The 24,038-nt window shown below is 34.4% G+C and overlaps 1 protein-coding gene across 2 annotated transcripts in view; it reads right to left on the bottom strand.

Annotated features, from left to right (window-relative positions):
- The window catches only part of LOC129004245 (centrosomal protein 43-like), a 91,535-nt gene that overhangs the window by 38,903 nt on the left and 28,594 nt on the right, over positions 1-24,038 (bottom strand). For both annotated transcript variants that reach the window (XM_054432738.1, XM_054432746.1), the window contains exons 3-4: positions 14,474-14,681; positions 11,376-11,452 (exon numbers count right to left, since the gene is read on the bottom strand). In XM_054432738.1, coding sequence (XP_054288713.1) covers positions 11,376-11,452; positions 14,474-14,681 — 285 coding nt within the window. The remainder of the gene's footprint in view (positions 1-11,375; positions 11,453-14,473; positions 14,682-24,038) is intronic.

The raw sequence follows: 24,038 nt of genomic DNA, 5'->3' as shown, positions 1-24,038 counted from the left end.
CGGAACCATAACTGACCTTATGAATAGAGCTTTAAGGGTGGTGGATCGTTGGTGTCAGGAAGTTGGGCTCTCTATTAATCCCAGGAAAGTTGTAATGGTACCCTTCACAAGAAGGAGGAAACTGGATGGGATTGGCCCACTAAGACTGCAGGGTACTGAAATAGAGCTGCAGAATCAGGTGAAGTATCTAGGTGTAATTTTGGACAGATTACTTCACTGGGGACCACATCTTCAAAAAGTTATTGAACGTGGCAAGTGGTCCCTCATGGCATGCAGGCGGATGGTAATGATAATGATAATGATAATTTATTTGCACATAACATACAAATTTGTGAAAATCACATGTACAGGTGCTTCGTCTTGTCTCTTAAAAATTGATTCTCAGTCCTTAATTATTCTAAAACATAAATTGGTTCCTAAGATGTTGATCACAGTCTTAAATTTAGTGCTACAATACAACATGAACATATTCAAACATAACAAGGTATAAAATTTGCAAATCTATCGGTAACAAAATGGTAACAAAAAATTAACAGAGAATAAATATATGAACAATAATAAGGTTTTTGACAAAAACAAATAATTCCCGTAAGTGTTTGAATGTGATAAACATATGAAAGTAGATAATATAAAACAACAAAACTAATACTAAATGACTAGAACCACTAGATTATATTTCAGTATCATTCAAGAAATCTTGAACTTTGTAGTAGGCCTTTCTGATCAATAATCTTTTAACATTCTCTGAAAAATCTTTCTGAGACGCTTCTTTCATGTTGTTTGGTAATTTGTTAAAAAGTTTCATTCCCATGTAATAAATACCTTTTTCTAGAGCAGTGGTAGAGTGGTGTGGATAAACCAGTAAATTTTTATTTCTTGTGTTGTAATGGTGTTGGGTTTTCTCAGTTGAGTACCATGTTAGGTTGTTCTTTACGTGGTTTAAAGTTTCATAAATATAAATACTTGGTACTGTAAGGATTTTCAAATTTCTAAATAGATTTTTGCATGTAGAACCTGGCCATGTTAAAGTCATTATTCTCAAGATTTTCTTTTGTGCTGTTAGTACTTCTTTAGAAAATTCAGTATTACCCCATAACACTATCCCATATTTTATTAATGAATAAAAATATCCGTAGTAGAGTGTCATTTTAGTTTCAATACTTGTGCAATGAGTTAGACAGCTCATGTTGTGACATATACTATTTAACTTGTTGCATAGCTGTGTCGTATGTTCCCGCCAATTTAAGTTCTGGTCACACACAACACATAATAACTTTACTGAACTCTGGCATTTCACATCATTACCACTAATTCTTAGCTTCAACTCTCCTTCCCTACTCTGTAAGTTTCTAAAATGAACTAAACTCGTCTTACTAGTATTTAAATGAAGGCAATTAATAACAAACCAATGCTCTAGATCTTGTATCGTAGCCTCTGCGTTCTCCTTTATATCTAATAAATGCTTTCCTTTTATGAGTGCTGTAGTGTCATCAGCAAACATGATTATTTTGGCATTTACATTCTCTGGGAGGTCGTTGGTGTATATAGTAAATAAAACTGGGCCTAAAATTGAGCCTTGTGGCACTCCTGTTACAACTGTGTCATACTCAGATTCATATTTATTGTTTTCTATTATTATTGATATTTTTTGCCTTCTTCCTGTTAGGTATGATTCAAACCACTTCCAACTCGACCCTCTGATCCCATATTTAGTTAATTTTTTTAAAAGGACTGCATGGTCTACACTGTTGAAAGCCTTTGATAGATCACAGCAAACTGCATGAGTCGACTGTGATCCATCCATGGCCTTATATATATCATCTGTTAGTGATATTAGTGCTGAGTTTGTTGAGTGTGACTTCCTAAAACCATGCTGACTGTTTGTAATTAATCTGTTTGATTCTAAATATTCTTGTAGTTGTGTGTGTACCACCTTTTCAATTATTTTAGAAAACACAGGTAATAGTGAGACAGGGGGATAGTTTTCAATTAAATTTCTATTTCCTTTCTTAAAAATTGGCCTTACGATTGAAGTTTTAAGGTTTGTTGGAAATTCACCAGTTTTTAATGATTGATTTATTATTTTTGTAAGTGGTGCAGCTATGTACTCTTTACAGTCCTTAATTAATCTAACTGGAATTTCATCCCAACCTGTTGATCTCTTGTTCGATATTGACTTAATAATCTTTAATACATCTATCTCTTTTACTTCTTTAAATGTAAATTCTGTATTCTCTGGGATGGCTACCTTACTACAGCACTCAATTGCTCTATGTGGCAAACTTTGAACTTTCAGTTGTTGTTTTATTTTTAGGTAATGGTTGTTAAAGTAATTAGGAATAGAATAACTATGGGGTTGTTGATAGTTTTTCCGTCAATTAATATTTCTTTTATGTCATTATTATTCTTTTGTATCATTCCCAACTCATTCTTTATTACCCTCCATGATGCTCTACTCTTACATTTAGATCTTTTAATAAAGTCATCATTTGCCTTACGTTTAGCTGCCCTTACAACTTTTCTAAATATTCGTCTATATATCTTGTAGTAATTTTGCAACTTGGCACTTTTATTAATCTTTATTTCACTGTGGAGAAGTCTTTTTTTCTTACTTGAAATTCTTATACCTTCTGTTATCCATTTTATTACTTTACCATTTTCTTGCCTCAAATGTTTTACAGGAAAGGACTCATTCATATTTAACATGAACTCTCTTAAAAAGTTATCATAATTTTCATTTGCTGACTTGTTTGATTCTACCTTCCAATCTGTTTGCTTTATTGACTCTTTAAATTCGTGAATAGCCTCTGGTGTAAATCTTCTCTTTAGGGTATACTTTTTATTTTCTACTTTACATTTAAAATTGGGTATTTCAGCCCAAATGGCACTATGATCAGAAAGGCCTATGTCCTCTACCAAAATGTTTGTCAAAGTGAGTTTTTTATTTGTTATAATATTATCGATGCAAGTATTGCTAATGGGTCTAGTCACCTCTTTGATATTTATTTTGAACCCATTGAAGTTTATTACATTATAAAATTCCTTAGACTCTACACTATCTAAAACGTTAACATCAGTCTGTTGCAAACAATACATTGACCTTTTTCCTAGATTTAAACATTCTAAACATAGACTGAAGCTTTTTAAGAAAGGTTCCTAGGGTAAACTTATATGGCACCCTGTAAAGGGATATAATTATAACAGGCTCTGAAAAATTTAATATTTCCACTACTGAGCACTCAAAATAGAAATCTGCATTTAAAACTTTTAGATCATCTCGTACTTTACAATTTATTCCTGAGCCTTCTTTTAATAAAATTGCTGTTCCTCCTCTTTTGGCAGATTTTCTAACATAATAGTCTACCAAATAGTAACCTTTAACTTTGTTTAACATGCATATATTTTCCTCTGTCAACCAGTGCTCATTTAAACATATTATTTGGGTATTTTTACTTATTTTTTCTAGAATTAAGTTTAAATCATCAATTTTGTTTTTTACACCTTGAATATTTAAATGCATTAAAAAAAATTGTTTCTTATCTCTACCTAGTCTAAAATTATGTACATAGCTACCTAACCTATGATGGTTGGTGTTGTCTATTGGTCGTTTCCCTGTATTATTCTGCTGGTACCTCCCCTTTCTTCATGTGATTCGTGCTGTGTTGTGGTTGGCTGTGCTGCTTGGCTGATGGTCCTCCCAAGGATACTGGATTCCGCAGGTGTGCTGGTTTCAATTACTTCACTGTTCTCCACTGGCTTGGTGATCAGCTTTTGTCCAGTCCTCTCCTCTGCAGGCGTGTCTGATGGTGCTTCGTTGACTAGGTATATTTCTGGTTCTGATGAGGTGACATGTGCTGTATCTCTCAAAATACCTAAAGCTGTTTGGTATATTTTTTGAGCTAGCCATTGTTTGCCCATTTTATTTAAGTGTTGTCCATGGCGGGTGTGGAATTGACAATGAGCAGAACTTACTTCGACCAGTGTTACGTTGCTGTTTTCTTCACAAATTGTTTTATAAATGCTGTTGGTTTTTTTAATTTCTGTATTGACACAAGACCAATTTTCCAAGTCATGTCTTTTGGGGATTTCAACTAATATTATTTGTTGATCAGAATATTTTGAGACTGTCTCTCTAATTTTAATTACAGCTCTCTGTGCTTCATTTCTAGCAGTGTCGTTAGAGCCTGCAATAATGACCAAAAAGTCTTTATCATTTGTCTCTTTTTCAATATTATCAGCAATTAGAATTTGGTCAGCACATGCACCTGGTCGAACAAATCCTATGGCGTCAAATTCTGATATAGGCTTACTGTTGTTTAGATAGAAAGCAAGGTCTCTCCCATGGCTGTCGGCACATACAAGTAGTTTTGGCTTCTTTCTCTGATTTTTCCTTTTCTTGTTTGTCGTTACAGGCTTGCTAGGTTCATCTTGGATGGGGGTTTTACTCTCAGCATCAGGAGGATCTTCTGAAAATATGCTAAATCGGTTGTTTAGAATAATAGTAGGTGTGCTCGTAGCTAGTTTTATTTGAGGTTGAGACTTCTGTTTTTTGGTATTTTTTACCATTTTCCAATATTCATTTCTCTCTTGGCTAATGGTAGGTGGAACATGGGGGTTACAGCCCAGACTCTTGCACTGGCTGTATGTATCTGTTGTCCGACCCGCCCTTACATATGGTTCGCTTGTGTGGTGGCCAAAGATGGAATCTACTGCAGCTGCCAAAGCTTTAGCAGGAGTTCAAAGGCTTGCTCTTATAATGATAACTGGGGCAGTAAGTAGCTGCCCTGGAGCAGCTCTAGATTGTCTTCTTGATATGTTACCTATCGACATTTTCATTAAGGTGGTAGCAAGAAAAACAGCGCTACGCCTTGGATGCGAAAACTTATGGGTGACCACAGGAAACAATAAAGGGCACTCCAAAATTGTTCAGGTGGTACACAATGATGAGTTGGACCTACCTTCAGATCACATCTTAAAAAAATACTCCTTTGGAAAGCCATTCAAAGTACTAATACCAGATAGGAAGGATTGGTCTGGCGGGAAAGGGCCCATCCCCACAGGTGATTTAGAATGCTACACTGATGGTTCTAAGATCAAAGATGGGGGCACTAGAGCAGGTGTGCACTGGATAAACGAAGGCACTGGCATTTATCTTCCTATGGGGGTGTACCCAACTGTTTTTCAAGCGGAGGTCACTGCCATCTTGGTTTGTGCTCGAGAACATCTTAATAAATAGATCAGAGACAAAACAATCAATATCTATACTGATAGTCAAGCAACCTTAAAAGCACTAAACTCTTACGAATTCAACTCTAGGCTCGTGTGGGACTGCCTTGCTTCTGTGTCTGAGTTGGGTAGGAGTAATGATCTTACGCTCTGCTGGGTGCCAGGACACTCAGGCATGAAAGGCAATGAAGCTGCTGACAGATTGGCAAATACTGCCTCTGCGACAACCATGATAGGCCCACAACCCTTTTGAGGCATTTCACGAAACAGTGCATGTTCTTCGATTGCGTCACGGGCCAAAGAAAAGCATCGTTAACGCTGGGTCGACACTCCCCTTCTTAGGGTCAGCAAGCTTATTCTGTTTAGGCCTTCTAAAAAGGTTGCCTCCGACCTTTTGAGACTAGATAGACGAAGAATTAAATTAACTGTAGAACTGATAACTGGTCATGGGCGATTCAGGAAACATTTACAACGGATGGGCTTATTTGATAGTGAACCGATCTGTAGGCACTGTGATAGGTCATAGGAGACAGCCGATCACTTACTCTTTGACTGTAACAAGCTCTCTGATGCTAGAATGACAACTCTTGGTAATCTGGCTAGAGGAAGATATCTTCCTGAGGATGAACTTGTATGGAAGTTACAGGCATTCATTGGACACCTTAATTTGTAAGGTCAACAAGAAAACAATTGTCTGGGGTGCGCAATAATTCGATTTCGGATGAAGTGCTTTAAGGTCTTGACCTGCCCCTGTTAGATAAGATAAGATAAGATAAAAGTAGTAAATCAGTCATTGCAACTCAACGGCAGTTCCGTGCTTTTATTTATTAGGACATGGAGAGGTTCCATCATGATTATCTGTATGGATAACACAATTAAACAGATTATTATTCTAATTAATCTGTAGGGATGAAAATTATCCTCAAAATTTGTGTAACTGAGCAGTCAGACATGTTCAGCAAGCCGCTGGTTTTAGGGCGGGCCTGCGAGGACTGTTTTCCACAGCAGAACGAATTCTATCGAATGTTAGTTGTCTGGCGTCCGATCTGACTTTGGATGGACTTACAGCTTCCTTTTCAATGTAGAAGCCGCTGTTCTAAAGTTAGGAACCCACCGCATTATTGTGATACGCAACGGAACTTATTCCATGTCGCTTTGATTGAATGAATGCATGAAATTGCCGATGCTGCTGAGTTGCAATGAATGAATTCAATACTTTTTAAAAACAACTCCATAACAACCGCACATAGCTCAGGCGACCACTGCTCTATGACAACAAAAAATGGCATTGTGTAGGCTTTCCAACGAGCCTACTTCCACCACTCTCAGACGACCTGTCGCTGAACAGTGCTTTGCAGAAAATGGATCGGTGTTTTTGCCGCACCCTGTATATTTACAAGAAATGTTGATTATATCAAACTGTTATGTACATTGTGAGTATTTCCATACTCTTTGAGTCGACTATTTAAGTCATCGGGAATTATGACTGTTATTCGTTTTAAATTAACGCCTGTAATACTTCGCAATTGCTCAAATTTGAGCAACAGGTGCACTAGTATATAATTATAGTTGAATAGATTTCAGAATAGGGCTGGCCTGAAGAGGTAGGGAATGCGATTTTGCCACATCGTTGTTGGCTGGTGAGCTGACTTTCACCTTAGAGCCTAGCATTTCCCTGCTTCTAATCTTTCCACTTGTAGGGTGGTTCAACACAACAAATAATTAAATTTTTTTCTTGGTGTTATCGGTTAGCGTTGTTATATTTTTATACATATCATTTTTATTTTTTTTTATTTTTTTTATCATTCTTTATTCACTATACATAAAATAATATGTATTGAATAGAGTCAAATAGGCTATAAATACATATAACTACATATTACAAAGTGCTTAAAGTATATTACTAAGATTTACTGTAGGGAAAAAAATAAATTGATTGACCTTTAAAAAGTTGATTAATCTTTAATTAACTAATGTATGGAAGATACATTCATCCCATACATCATTATGGTTTTGGTTGTTTGCACAATTATCTTCAAAATGGCTCAAATAGCTCCTAGATTTAACATAACATTAATAAATACAACATGAAAATAGAGTTGATAGGGCCACATGTCTCTCGAAATATGTTGCCTATAATCATATGTTTACCACCTATGATTTTTAAATAAATCGCTGTCATAATAACATTAAATTTATGTGGCCAAACAACTTTTATAGCAACAACTTTTTTTAGCAGTTATAAAAATCTTCTAAAAATGTTGCTCAGCTTAGGGTTTAACCATAGATTAAACATACTCCCTTGGGGAGTATGTTTAATCTATGGTTTAACCCTCCAAGTGTCCATAGTTTAGGCCTTAATGTCCACCTATTTTTGGCGCATTTGCAAGGTTTTATTAAAACGGATCTAAGCTTAAAACAATGTTAATTCTAATGTTCTATATACCATTTTGTTTGGAAAATCATGGGCTTCAATATCATACATAAACATAAGGAATATTTGTTTCAAAAAATTTTTTAGGTAAAAACCATAGCTAGGAATCTGGCTGATAATTTACATCAATATCACTACCTACTTCTTCAGGATCATCAACCAGCCCTTCAAAATCACTTAAATCTTCTTATAATGCACCACGTATATCACTACTTTTGATTTTTAACACTAAAACAAATGATAAACATAATAAAACACATCAGTCATCGGTCCGAGGATAACCAAGCTGTTTACGAATACGCACGTCAGCTGTCTGCTACAATTACGATCGGCTCGGAGAACATACAGCGCTGAGACAGACCTCTGGAGAAAGCTTAGAATATAACGGAAAGAACGATACCTAACTCGATCCAGTTCAATCCGATTCAGTCAGTCATAGAATTACTGGTAGGACTAATTCATGTATTGATAACATATTTTGTACTATCAGCTCCGATAACTATTACACTAGTGTAATTAGCACTGATCTATCAGACCATGAGGTTCAGTTATTATGTATTCCTTTAAGTAAAATTTTAATTAGCAATAAAAGGTCATTAGGTAATGGGAAACATAAGAACAGAAATTTTTCCAAGGAAAACATCCATAAATTTAAAAATCATCTGGCATCTCAGAATTGGTATTTTTTAACTGATTGTAGTTTACAAGTTGACACTGCATACAAAATGTTTTTGGAAATTTTCATAAGTTATTTTGATGACTCTTTTCCATTTCAGACCTCGAGGAAAGCTAGGAACTTTAATCTTAAAGGCTGGGTTACTAAAGGTATTCAGGTGTCGAGTCAGAAAAAAAGATATCTGCACAAACTCAGTAAGATCAACAGAGACCCAGAGTTTCTAGCATATGTTAAGAAATACAAAGCAATTTTCAAAAAATGTGTTCGATCATTAAAACTTAATTACAACAATAGTTTTATAGAAAAATCAAATAACAGAACAAAGGCTGCATGGGATATAATTAAAGCTGAGCAAGGCAATAGTAAAGACAAAACAATCACATCTATTCATCATGGAAACATTACATATAAGAAGCCTCATGATATTGCAATAGTTTTTAACAATTTTTTTGTAAATACATGTAATAATTTGAACTTGAGTACAGATGTAGATGACGTAAGAGCCTTCCTTGCGAATGTGAATACTCCATTAGTAAATATGTCTCATTTTAAGAAAACAACTTCATCTGAAATTTTTAATGTCATAAAAAGTCTTAAGTCTTCAAAATCGGCTGGCTGGGATGGCATTCCATCTTTTTTAGTCAAAGCTTGTTCTGATAAACTCTGTTATCCTTTATCAATTCTTATTAACAGATCTTTTGACCATCATAAATTCCCGGATATACTTAAATATAGTGTTATTAACCCTGTTTTAAAAAAAGGGGATTCTTCAGTTTTGGACAATTATCAGCCTATCTCCATCCTCCCTACTTTCTCTAAAGTATTTGAGAAGGTAGCTTTAAACCGATTATCTTATTTTTTTGAGAGCAATCACATATTTTGTGAAAACCAGTTTGGTTTCAGGAAGGGTAGAAATACAACTAAGGCAATTTATGAGTTTGTTTCGGGCATTTCGGAGGCTGTTGATAGATCGCAGTACACAGTCGGAGTGTTCTGTGATCTGTCGAAGGCCTTCGACTGTGTTGACCATGACTTGCTCATGAAAAAATTGAATCACTATGGGGTGAGTGGTAATGCACTTCTCTGGGTTCAGTCCTATCTGGATAATAGGAAACAATCAGTCAAAATAAATAATATTGTTAAAAGTAATTATTCCATTGTTAAAGCTGGTGTCCCTCAAGGATCAATTCTGGGACCATTCCTTTACTTAGTCTTTGCTAATGACCTACCAAATGCAGTTCATAACTCCAAATTAATAACATATGCAGATGATACTACTCTTTTATGTAAACACCCCATCCGGGTTAATTTATTTAAAATGCTAGAAAATGACTTATCTGCTATGAATTCTTGGTTTAAAGCTAATGGCCTTCTTTTAAATAAAAATAAAACTTTTGCTATTGATTTTCATTCCAACTACTCCAATTCAAAATACTCTGATGACTCTTATGTCAAACCCTTATTGCAGACAGCAGATAGTTATAAATTCTTAGGGTTACACGTTGATCCTTCTTTGAAGTGGGATGAGCATGTAAATTTTTTATCAAAAATTCTCCATAAAGGTCATTTTCTAATTCTAAACTTATCAAAAATCCTGGAGATAAACATTTTGAAAATGGTTTACTATGCATATATCTATTCAAACTTAACATATGGAGTGATATTTTGGGGCAACTCACAGTCTTCTCCAGCAATATTTAAGATTCAGAAAAGCATTGTCCGTGCTATGACAAATTCCCCCTACACTGCATCATCCAAACCAATTTTCAGGAAACTAGATATTCTGCCTTTACCTTGCATTTTCATTCTACATACCCTTCTATTTGTTAAAGAAAATTTTCACAAATTCACTCTTTTAAAATCTACACATAACTATCCTACACGTAATTGTAATCTTTCTTTGCCGATACATCGAACAGCAGCTTTTGAAAAGACACCATTCTATACAGGCAGCCGATTATTTAATAAACTACCTTCTCATATTTGCAATGAATCTTCTGCCAAAGCATTTAAAAGAAAACTTGTTAACTATCTAAAGAGCCATATGTTTTATTCAGTAGAGGATTTCATTTTATATAGTAATAGTGGTTTGTAAAATGGTTCATGTGGGGAGTTTGTTTTCTCATTATGTTTAAGTTACATTAATTTAGTTTTAAACATTTATGTATCATATTTTTGACATGTCATCTACCATTGAGGAAACTCCTCTGTATATGGTGTAATTTGTGACAATTTACATGAATAAATGAATAAATGAATAGAGCCTTCGCCGTAAACGATGTTCGTGCGTCGAAAAATCGACGTGTGACACTACACAAAGTGTGTAGCGCGTCGATTTTTCGACGATGGACGCTTGGAGGGTTAATATATGAAATAAAATTAACATTGAATTGGGCACGTAAAGGTCTGACTTTGTGATATCGTAAACGTTTCACATGTATTGTACTCGTGGTCTTCCACGTCCCTTACTATTGTCCGTATTTATTTGGCGGAACACAGCTCACAGGCGATTTCTTGACAAAACAAGAGGATATACTCTAAACGCACAGGTCTGCTGTTGGGCAGAGACTGAGTGCATAGCACAACTTGGCAACAGTAGACAGTTTTCTGAAACCTGATTGGATGCTGCTTGCCTTCGCCCACCTGACTCGAACTGGTTTTGGTCCTATTCTGTAATCTTTTCAACTGTAATAGTTCTAGTTTATTTCAGTAGACCAAAATGACAGTGTTTTCAAGCCTCCTAGCAGTAGGGTTTTACCAGCTTATAACAACATATGAAAGACTAAAGAAATGCACAATGCATTATTTGTACGGTACTTTACAAGGGCTGCACTTTAGTTCACGTCCTACACTCATTCGAATGAATATATCAATCGATATATCGATTATTTCATTTGATATATCAAGTTTGATTAGTTGGGTTAGTACCTAACCTAACTAACCGAATTAAATAATCAATATATCAAAATTGTTCATTCGAATGAGTGTAGGACGTAAACTAAAGTGCAGCCCTTTACAAGTTTAAATACCTTAACTTACCTCCTTTGATGAAGAAGTCAAAGGAAAGAATTGTTTTGAATCTTGTAAAACTTGAGCAATCAAAGGAGATTTTTTACCTGAAAAAAGTAAGATTAGCACCTAGGATAGATTCAAGGATATTATTAGTTTAAAATATTAGCCAAGGATTATTTGTTAACTATTATTAGTTAACGGTTAACCGTTGCTGATACCTTTTATTTTACTTTACAACACTAGCAACGGACCAATGAGATTCAAGGATTGAGAGAAAAGAAGTGAAATTGTAATGCTTTGAACGTCAACTTTTCAGCTACTAAGACAAATTTAATTGTTAATTCAATTTAATTTGATAGGCAATTATGAATGCTACGGTAGTAAAAACTATTCTATAGAAACTATCCTGCACTCAAGATTGGACAGTTAAGATTTGTGTTGACTACAGATTCTATTTTTTGACATACCAGAATTTCCATCACAGCTCTGTCTCGTTCTTTGTGGTGGATGACCCGGGTTACGGATTTTGTTAAGCCATAGTCATATACTCATATCCATCAGGGATTAAAACTTATCCATCTCTCGATGTTGTCAAACGGTTAACACACTTAAAACATGAACAAACACAATACTAACACATAAACATGAAATAAGACATCTAGGCCTAAAATGTAATACTGCAAACAGGACATTCTTTGACGGTCGGTAATAGTGCACTGCCTCCATAACAAAAGACAAGTAAGAGCTGTGACAATATAGTATGTATCAATATTATATAAAACAGCTCTGGTGGACAAATACAATAGTAGTTTACGCAACAATCACTTAAAGACAACTCACGCAAGTTGCATACACCACTATACCTAAAACCTTTATTAATTACAAACAATCACTACTCGTAACGTCTAAGAGAGGTTATATTTTTGTTTAAAACATCTCATTGCCACTGATAATAATGCAACGACTCATTGTACCAACCACTTATTAACAATTAAATTTGTCTTAGTAGCTGATAAGTTGACGATCAAAGCATTACAATTTCACTTCTTTTCTCTAAATCCTTGAATCTCATTGGTCCGTTACTAGTGTTGTAGAGTAAAATAAACGGTATAAGCAATCTGACACATACTTACTTTCTCCCATACACTTGTCAACAACCTTTATCATGGGTAAGCGGTCGCGATAGCTATGATATTTTATAGGGAAAACATAAACATAAAAGTTGCAAATAACCTTTGAACCATAATTGTTACAGCAATGGGGAGTTGCAATATTTGTTTAGAAATTTTACGGTCCAACACACTTTAAATTTTAATTTAATCAAAACCATATTTTTTCTAAAATCCTATTTTTGTTATTTTATGGGGGTTTTATTGGAAAATAACAAAAGTTGCAATAACTTTTGAACAGTAATTTCAACAGGAATGAAGGGATGCATTATTTTGCTTAGAATTATTAAGACTATAACAGAAGAATTTCAATCAGAATCAGTTTTTCTTCAAAAAATCAATTTTTTCGTTTTTTAAATGGGTTTTTATGGGAAAATAACATAAGTTACAATAACTTTTGAACCTTAATTTTTACAGAAATGGGGGGTTGCACTATGTTGTTTGGAATTATCTATATATTAATAGTAAGTATTACCACATACTAATTTCAATCTAAACCGGTTTCTTTTGAAAATATGATTTTCTCTTATTTTATGGTTTCTTTTATGGGAAAATAACATAATTTGCAATAACTTAAATTTAAAAGGCATATTTAAATTTTGCAGAATTTAAAAGGCTACAACATACTAAATTTTTATCAAAATCGTTCGGGCCATTTTTGAGAAAATCCAATTTTTCCGTTATTTTATGGGTTTTTATGGAAAAATTGACATAAAAAATCAAAATTTCAAAAAAATTAAAAAACGCCTGGAGATACCATGGATTAGTACCAACATACCAAATTTAATCAAAATCGGACTACAGGTGTGGTCTGTAGCTTTGTACACATCCAGACACACAGACACACACACACACACACAGACATCACTTCAAAAACCACTTTTTTGGGTCCAGGGGGACCCAAAACAGGTATATCCATTTAAAACTCAAACTCGAAAATTTAGACGAAAACAATACATTCTCCATATAGGCTACTATGGTATAGGGGGAGAAAGTTAAAAAAACTTACATCTGTTAAAGAGCTAATTTAGGATTTGGAAAAGTTATTTAAGTAAATTATATTCAATTTGAAGCAGTTTTGTTACAAAATGTTATAGACTATCACATATTTACATTATTAGGTTATTTAAAAGTGTTCTATATTACATTATATTGAATTAATTACCTATTGGTCTGCTTGGACAATTTTTACACATGGTTTGGAAGAGAGAATTAACTATTATATTGACATACAGATTTTAAAAAATATGGTGGAAATTGAATTATTTTATAGACAAATATCATTGGAAATATACTGAATAGTTACATGTTATTCTTCAGTTTATTATAAATTGTTAACATAACTTAAATCATATTAATTTATTTAACTATAAAGTAATAAACATTGTCATGTGATTTAAGTGATTTTCAAACTTACTGATACAACAATTCACACTGGAAACAGTTATACCAAGGCCCCACTAGAAAGACAGGCCATGCTGCAGCGCGGGCAGCGCAACACTACGTCACAGTGGTGGATAGTTGTACTAAACTCTTACCATTAAAATCTTACAGACAGCCAGCTTGTTTATTTACCTAAAACATATGGGAATGGCGATGGCAATGAATTTATCAATGAAATCTATCTACTAGTGTGACGTCATGGATCCTGCAGCATGGCCTGTTTTTTTCTAGTGGGGCCTTGGTTATACTTGCAAACAATTGTTTTCAATCAGTGAATTCAGTGACCAGAACAGTTATGACTTGCCAACAGATGTTTTCCTTTTCAATTAGTGGTTTTGTTCAGCTGAAACCATCAACTTAACAAGACAACAAAACAATCCACCGAGTTATTGTTGAAATCAACTGGTTGTTCTATCAATGTCTGTACTACTCTGTTCTTTATTTATTTAGCAAAGTTTTAGTCCCAAAGAAAACATAACCACAGAGAATGTGCACCAAAAAGGATTTTCTAACCTGAACTCAACTTAAGATCTTGAGCTAGCTTATCCCGCCCATTGTATTCACAACTTTTAGCAGTTTGAATTTCTGGTTCAAAAACTCTTGCTGTGAACTCAAGACCAAAATATTCAAGAAACTCTTGTATCAGGTTTACTATTGTTTTCCCTTCTGGAGTTGCTATGAATTCCTTCAACGGTTGGTTTGAAGCAGAAAAACTCTTTCCCTGGAAAAATTTGAAATAATGATCTACAAAATACTATACACAAAACATGTTAACAAAATAAAATCAACTACAATGAACAATTAGTAGCCTACATAACAACGTTAACTCTGATCAGAGGCCATTAAAGTTTATCGTTGCTTTTTTATGAGAACTGACTTCTTCTGTAGACAGTATGTAAATTATTGAAATGAAAACAATTAGCATTTACATTAAAATGAATAAAAAATTGTGTTATTGAATGTATTGTAAAAGTTCCTTTATAAAACACATTAAATACTTTTTATAGCAACGTGCCCTGAACTTGCATTTGTGTCCTTTCCATATCACATATCATTTTTATCATCTTTATTATTTATACAGATCAATAGTCCAGTCAGCAGGTAGTTTTAGATGGAAAAAGGTCGGAAGTTAATGAAACTTGGGAATGTTGTTGAGGGATGATAAATCAACATGTTCCCAAGTTTTGGACCTCGAGGACCCTGTGGAAAAAAAGAGGGCGGGGGAAAAACTTCAAAATTTTTGACAATTTTTTTCTTTTATCTCAATAACTTTTTTCTCTTACTTCCTACCGAAAAAGCATACCCTAAGATTTGTTGAGCGTTCATTTTCCTACAATTCTATATTTCAAACATGTTTGTACGATAATTTGTTACCGAGCAATAGTAATTTATTTTAACACGTTCGCTACCACAATTATATGGAATTTACGTTCACATAGACCAGCGACGCAATTGTGCGTCGACTTCTTTCTCACAATAGACCACCGACGCATATTTGCGTCAGCTGGTCACATTGAAATAGACTAACGACGCACAGTTGCGTCAGTGTTCTAATGTTATTAAACAGCGTATTTCTTAGCAACGGTCTATTTTAAAGCCCTGATTTTATCATATCGGTCTAGAGGGATATCTGCCGCAAATGTGCGTCGCTTGGTCTGTGGATATGACGATTGGTTACGTCACACAACAGTTGGCAACATTGTTGTTTACATTGTGTATTCCGCGACATCACAGAACAGATGTAAACGTTCTAACTTTTGTACCAAATACAAGTTTTATACCAAAACAATTTTTATTTGTTCAAACTTTTCCTTCAAACAACCAAATTTACAACGACGCTTACGTGCGTCACCTGGTCTATTGAAACAAAAATGTTATCTTCTTAACTGGATTTCATTAAATTGACTGACCGACGCATATATGCGACGTTTTAAAATTTGCTAAAAAACGATAAATAAAAATAATATTTATTGCTTACTAATTCACTTAAGGTTAATATGAAGTCAATTAGTCCATTTCAACGATATTTATCTTTTGGTCTGTCGGCAATGTTATTCCTATATCACTTGGTCTGTAAGCAACGTCATGATGATTCCTTTTGGTCTGTAGGAGTGACCGGACCGACGCAAATGTGCGTCGATCGGTAGTAGACGTGTTAATGTACTTTTTAAAAATCCACCAAAAAATGTAAAAAACCGAATTCTAACTTTTTTTTCTATTACACACAAATTATCAAGAAATTTTGTAGTAATTATGGTTCCTAGTTATAAGAACCATCTCTGGATACCCCCCGTATCCCACCTACCCCTCACACACCTGACCAAGGTGGCTATCCCTACACCCCCCCCCCCCCACGGTTTCACACTACCTACGGGGTTTTTCACTACGTATTATAGAATATTTCACAATTGTAATTGATTAGTATGCATGTATCCATACTATCACCATCACATCCATCAGTCTGCAAGGTCGTTAGATGTTTCTTTTCTGTCTTCACTCATTTTTGCCTTATATACTCTGACGTGTTGCCGCACTGCCGCGCTTTGTAGCTTACAGTTATAGGCTATATTAGTTTTAGTCTCGTTTGGTTGGTACCCTACCTGTAATGCTCTTCACGCAGGCTATGAAGAGCTATGGAGGACTCATTCGTGGACGATTCTTTGCTTTCTATAGGTACATTGGGCACGCTATGTCTTCAACGCATTTGTGACCAAGTAGAATTGTTTGCTGATGTTCGCTCAGAGACATCTGAGCAGCATTTAGACATGAGACCAACCCATGTAGTGAGAGATAACATGGACATTGATAAACTGCTCTTTGAGCACATGAATCATTGGTCATGACGAAGTTAACTGTCACTTAGCACAGGAGATAGGGATATCATGCATGAAGAAAATGGTGAGGTTGAGAAAATGGTGAGTTCGAAAGTTTTGAAGAATTTAAACTTAAACAGAGGGATAAGGTCGTGACTCTCACTTTCGTTTCATGCTCGTTGAAATTGCTGGTAAAAAACTCACTGTCGATCCTCTCACTCTTTTGAAGTGTGTCTGCATCAGAAAAAGATCTGAGCATTATATAAATAAGCTCTTTAAGTTTGAACTCGACCCCTTCCCTATATCAATCTTTACCGAGGAAGGAATGCGCAAGGGAACAAAGTCTGTAATGTACACACTCTTCATTTCTATAGAGAAAGTAAACCTTGTTAACAGGAAATGTAACGTAATTAATGGAGGATACCTAAAGGTATCCTCCCCAAAGGATGGAGGTTACATCAAGTTGTGTGGAACAAAACTCCTACAACCACGTTTGAGATGCTGTGCTCTACCTACATCAACTACGTGCAGAAACACTTACGGGGCCAAGTGATTGTTGTATTTTATGGATATCTCTATAATGTTGGATATCCCTATAAAAGCACCAAAGCCGCAGAACGATTTCACCGTACTGCATTAACAGTCAGCAACCAAAGTCGTGTTCTCCTCGTCTACTGAGGTGACTATACCACAAGAAAAGTTCTTAACAAACGATAACAACTGGAACGCATTTATTTCTATATTGATGACACCAATAGCGGATGCTAGCATAGAAGTGAAGCAAGCATATGAGGACGCCTACGTGATGATCGTCAACACTGCCATATCCAAGGCTAGCGAATTCGACAGCGTCGTTATTAGTCTACTTCTCAAGATGTATCTATATATTAATTTGAAACTGTTTTTCTTTGTGACAGCTAATTTGAGAGAACGGCTGGGCGTAGAAACTCGGTAGAGGTTTCTAAAGAAAGGACTTGGTCTGTAGATGAGCCATCAAAAGAGAAACGAGGTAAATTCCCTTGGGGCTCTGCCCCAGTGGCCTTTAAATTTCCATCCCATGTTATTCTTATGAGGGAATAACAGGTTTTTGTCACAGCTAATTTCAGAGAACGGCTGGGCGTAGAAACTCGGTAGGGGTCTCTAAAGAAAGGTCTTGGTCTGTAGATGAGCCATCAAAAGAGAAACAAGGTAAATTCCCTTGGGGCTCTGCCCTAGAGGCCTTTAAAGTCCCCTCAGCAGATTTGTTTACATTATGACCATAAGTAAAATTTTACACTACTTTTTAATGAAACAGCTGTTAATATTTAAATTGTGATTCACTGAATTTGTCAAAACGAAGTATTTGCAATGGTTTTTTTCAGATTTTAAAATTGATTTTCTTCTGCATCGTGTCATGTTAAATTGCAATATAATGTTTTATTACCAAATCAGTGGAAAATCCTAATATCGCAGTAACTCTTAAAATTATTTCTTACGGAGTTAACTTATGTCTATTGTATGGGTTGGTTTCTGCCTTTTTTTACCACTTCTTCGAGATTGTAAGAATAAGAATATCTTTATTGTCATAGCAGTCAGCCTCTGAAGAGAGTCATCAATTGTTTTGGCAAGCCCTGTGCAACTGACCTGTGTGACAAAAATTTAACTTTTCAAAAATCAAAGAGTGGAGCTGGAGTATATGGACTTGTCACTAAACCACAGTATTTTATGAACTCTAATAACTTTTATAATTATGACAGAATTTATGACGCAGCTTTTAATCAAATGACCCGTCACTTTAAACAAGGCAAATTCAAGACCCTCATATGCTCCCCCATGGGCTGTGTGGGTGATTGTATTCGGCCTTCACACTTTATCTCTAATTTCACAAACTTTGTCAACAGTACTGGAGCCTCAGTGGTTATAGTGACTTCTAATGACACCTCTAGAAGTAGGCTACGGAATGGAGTGTCACCTGCAAAATTTGTTGAAAGGATGAAACAGCTGATTGGATTGGACAACAAAGCAACCTCACAACCCTCCTCCCCGCATCCAGAAAGCAGCACAATTGATCTCTGCTCTACATTGTTTTACCCGGAGACACAATCAGCAGCGGACACTCCTCATGAGCTCCCACTTCACCTGACACCAGACATAAACTTGTCTGTTATCTCTGAAACATCACCATGGCGAGGATGGTCGACACCAGAGCAACGTCCTGTCACTTACACATTGCACGGACAACCACAGAAAGATGAGATATGCCTGACTTCTACTAGTCCAGTATCTTCGCAATCACATCAGCAGCCCGTCCTAGCCCCTGGCCATCTCCAATACAGCGAGGCGGTGAAGTGTGTGTCAAGTGAAGTGGAAAAGCAGAGTAACCGTGCCAGTGAAAAGTGTAGTCTAAATGTAAATAGTTCTCATGTAAATAGTAGCTTTGATGTAAATAGTATAATTTCCAATAGTATTCTAATGAACGATCAAATCTGTAATCCTGATGTTGCACAGCTTCTCTCAAATGGCTTAAATAGTTTAAACTGCAATCTTTCCAAAAAACTTCCAAACACATAAAACAACAAAATCCTACTACCGCATCAATGTTCCGTCAAAACAATAAAAGTAAAACAAACTGCAATCAAAATAGTAATAACAAAATTAGTATCCTACACCAAAATATCCAGCACCTACCCTCCAGACTAGACATGTTGTCTATCTTACTAGATGAAATTAAAGTGGATTTATTAGTACTGACAGAACATAAAATGAAAGAAAATGAAATAAATCGTTTGAATATAAAAAATATGACAGTTAAATCTTTTTATACTCGAAAATTAACATGTGGAGGTGGTGTATTAATTTTGGCCAGATCAGCACTCAAAGTAGAAACTCTTGAATTAACAGAAATAACGAGTTTGGTTCAAGACAAAGAATTTGAGTGTTGTGTGGTTAAAGTACGAGCAGGAAAATATTATTTTATTTTAGCTGGTATTTACAGAACTCCTAAAGTGTGTTATGACAAAATATTTTTGGAAAAATTTGATTTACTATTGGAAATTTTAAATAGAAATTATAAAAACATAGTGGTTGTTGGAGATGTGAATATTGATGTGTTGGAGGAATCAAAAAATAAAAAATTGTTGTTTAATGTTTTAAACTCTAACCACATAAAAGCATTGGTGAATTTCCCAACTAGAATTTGCAAAACAAAGAAGAGTGCAATTGATAATGTTTTTACTAATATAGCCAAGAGCAAAATAAAAGTTTCAGGAATAATTACTGAATTGTCTGACCATGATGTTCAGCTGTCTGTAATTACTGATAACAGTATAGAAATTTCAAAAATCCAAAAAACAATTGTAACATACCGTAGGAAATTTACTGATGATAGCATTGCTCAGTTTTGTAAACTATTAGAAAGTGAAAACTGGATTAATGTGTTTAATGCACCTGTTAATAATAAGTTTGACGTTTTCTTTGATATAATTAAGTATGATTTTGATGTTTGTTTTCCTAAGGTTAAAAGTAGATTAACCAGAGGAAATAGTAATTGGATTACAGATGAAATTATAAATAAAAGAATAGATATTTTAGATTTGAGTAATACTGCTAGGAATGTTAAAGATAAATCATTTCAAAATATTCTGATAAAAAAAAGAAAGAACTAAAAAAAGAAGTCATTGAAACTAAATGTAATTATTATCATAGCTTATTGGAAAAATCACGAAATGTTAGTAAAACTACATGGGATATTGTAAATAGGGAAGTTGGAGCAAATCAAAAATCAAGGCATGGTGAAAGTTTAAGTTTACCATATATTAGGTCTGTCACCTCTTTAATGATTACTATACAATGATGGTTGAAAATGACATATTGCCCAAACTAATATCTTCTACTGGTTCGAAAAATATTATTTCACCCTCCCAAAAATTGATATCAAAATTCAGTCTTTCACCAATTACTTATGAAGAGCTGGATAACATTATAACTTCTTTTGATAATACATTTTCCACTGGCTGGGATGAAATACCAATGCCAATAATTAAACAGGCACGTCTATATATATTATTACCATTACTACATGTTATAAACTCTTCTTTTATCTCTGGACTTTTCCCCAAAAAATTAAAAAAATCAAAAATTAAACCTTGTTATAAAAATGGTAACCCAGAAGAAGTGTATAATTACAGACCTATCTCATTGTTATGCTCATTTTCAAAAATTTTTGAGCGAGTTGTGCATATACAACTTTCAAAATACTTAGAGGAAAATAATTTATTAGATAAGGAACAATATGGTTTTAGAGAAGGAAGGTCCGTGATTGACGCAGGAGTCGATTTCTGTGAATCTATAATTAATTCAATTGATTCAAAGGAAAAAGTAGTGGGAATATTCTTAGACTTAACAAAAGCCTTTGATAGTGTCTCACATGATTTACTTCTTGAAAAACTTAAATATAACGGTGTAAAAGGGAGAGCTTGGCGTTGGTTTGAATCTTATCTTACAGGCAGGCAGCAGTATGTCACAATTGATCACATAAATAGCCATAATCAATTGATTACTTACACTTCCTCAACGAAAATTGTTAAGTATGGTGTCCCTCAAGGATCAATATTGGGGCCCTTATTATTCTTAATTTACTTAACTGACTTCCCCTCATTGATAGAATCTCCCAATCGTGTTTGTTTATTTGCTGATGACATCAATATAAAAATATCCGGAAATTCAAATGCTGATGTGGAAGTCTCTTCTTTTGTTGAGCTTACCAAATGTAACCAATATTTAAATGAAATCAATTTATTACCGAATACAATAAAAACTAATTATATACATTTTTCTTCAACGAGCAAAAATTCACCTGAGTTTAATATTTTTATGGATACAATTTTACTAAATGAAGTTAAAACAATAAAATTTCTTGGATTGCATATAGATGATAAATTCAACTGGGACAGTCATGTTGAAAACGTTTGTAATAAAGTCAACTCAGGCATACATGCATTAAGACAGATGTCAAAATTTAGTAGTTTAAAAACCTTAAAAATAGTATATCATTCCTTAATTGAATCACATATTTCTTTTGGGTTGTGTCTTTATGGGGGCACATCAAATTTTAACCTAAATAGCATTCTAGAACTTCAAAAAAAAGCAATTTGCATTATGTTAAAACTTAAGTCAAAAACATCCGCAAAAGAGCAGTTTAAAGAAATAGGAATTATGACTGTTTTTAGCTTATACATTTATCAAATAGCCCTTTATATTAAATCAAACCATGAAAGATTGCCAAAATTGAACTCTTTTCATACATATTCAACCAGAAAAGGTAATGAATTGGCGTTCAACAGACATAATTTATCGGTTTATGAAAAAATTCCATCTTATAGTGGTGTTAAATATTTCAATAGCTTACCTGACAATATAAAAAATATAAGTAATTTTAATTCATTTAAAAAACGTTTGAAATTATTTCTCACCAACAGACCCTTGTATAAATTAGAAGATTTTTTCCAACTTCCTGAAATTTGATTTTTTTTTTTTTTTTTTTAATAACAATGTTCTTTGTAAGTAGTCTTAAGTTTAATATTGTGTTTTTATAGCTGACTCCATTCTGTACAAAATGTGCAATATGAATAAAGTTATTTTGATTGATTGATTGATCATTCTGATGTACGTAGGCGTGTTGCACGTAGATGATATTCTTTGGCGTATTGAATCTGTAGACAATACTTGGGTTGGTGTAATTATTATTACAATGGAAAAAAGCGAGAAATCCTGGACAGTTTGAAATAGGCCTACTAAAATAAAACTGAATCAACACTGTGCTACATTTCTTGAGCAATCATTGAAAGAGCCGATTTGCAAGCAATGGAAACATAAGAAAGTCATAGAACACAACCAAGTAGAAGAAATAGAAATAATGTTTTTTTTCTTCATTTATAATCGTTATTATAGAGAATCTAACGCCGCTATGAGTGGGAAACATTTGTAGAAAACTCTAAAATACCCCCGCCGCAGCAAACCTGCAGACTAAGCGAATTTCCATTAACCTGATTGGATTTACACTAAAATGCCTCCATAAAAAAATAGCACATTTATTTCCTATTTAAATAGAATTAGTTTAACGAGTACTTAGGTTTGCTGCAACAGGGAGAGTAAAAAAGATTTTTTTTATAAAATGATAATAGTTTAGTAAGAAATAAAAGTATTTTCCAAAATCGATCAAAATATGTTCATAACAAGCAAACTACAACAGTTGACTTATTCTCCATAAGAATAACATGGGAATTTTAAAATTACAATTTCTTTGAATTTTCTCCCTAACAATTAGGCGCATAATAACGCTTCAATATACTAAATTATTTGTTTTTTTAAGCTCTACAAAATGGTTTAAAAATAAATTGTGAAATTTTGTGTTTTTAGGGTCAAAAATGGGAAAAACCTATTTTTACCCCATAAAACCCCCTATAAACCCCCGTTCCCATAGTCCGATCATGCTGGTTCGCGAACTCGTTCAAGTTTATCCCGCCTTACACCTTCAAACCAAATTTTATCAAAATCGGACAAAAATTACTCAAGTTATCGTGCGGATGGACACATATATATATATATATATCTCTATATATAGATATATAAAAATTTGAACGAATGGTGTTTTTGGCCTCTGGGGACATCAAAATGAAAAAGTAAATCGGTCCCGGGCTTAGGTCTTACCATGAGACCTACGGTAATAGCTACTTCCCTATCGCTAAAAACAAGATCAGCTTTTGAAAAAAGATAAGATATTTACAAACAGTTTTGATTATATCTAACTATTGTGTACATCGTGAGTATTTCCATAATCTTTGAGTCGACTTTAATAAAGTCATCGGAAATTATGACCGTTATTCGTTTTAAAATAACGCCAGTAATGCTTCGCAATTGCTCGAATTCGAGCAACAGGTACACTAGTATATACTTATTCTGTTTACAGCATTATGAACTAACAAAAATATCGTCTTTCTTCATAAAAGTGGAAGAGGCAGATATTCCAATGTCCTCTACTCTCCAAATTGCAGCTCCTTTCCTCGACGCGGTCACAGAATGCCATGCAATAGCATAGCAACGCTGGTGGCGCTGCCTACGGATTGACAGGCAAAGCTCTCTCAAAACACTTAATGCTTTTTACCATGTGGTTGGCATTCTGGGTTATAGTAGTACGTTTTCTGTGACGCGGTGGTCATGATAACACCTCAGCTCATACCAACATTCTGAATATGGTTGGTTTTCATCGGAGTGGAAAACTAGCTTTT

This window comes from Macrosteles quadrilineatus, unplaced genomic scaffold, assembly GCF_028750875.1.
Source record: "Macrosteles quadrilineatus isolate MER2022 unplaced genomic scaffold, UCM_ALF_1.0 Scaffold_1__1_contigs__length_201487025, whole genome shotgun sequence".
In the NCBI taxonomy this organism is placed as follows: domain Eukaryota; kingdom Metazoa; phylum Arthropoda; class Insecta; order Hemiptera; family Cicadellidae; genus Macrosteles; species Macrosteles quadrilineatus.
This window is presented reverse-complemented; position numbering and strand designations above follow the sequence as displayed.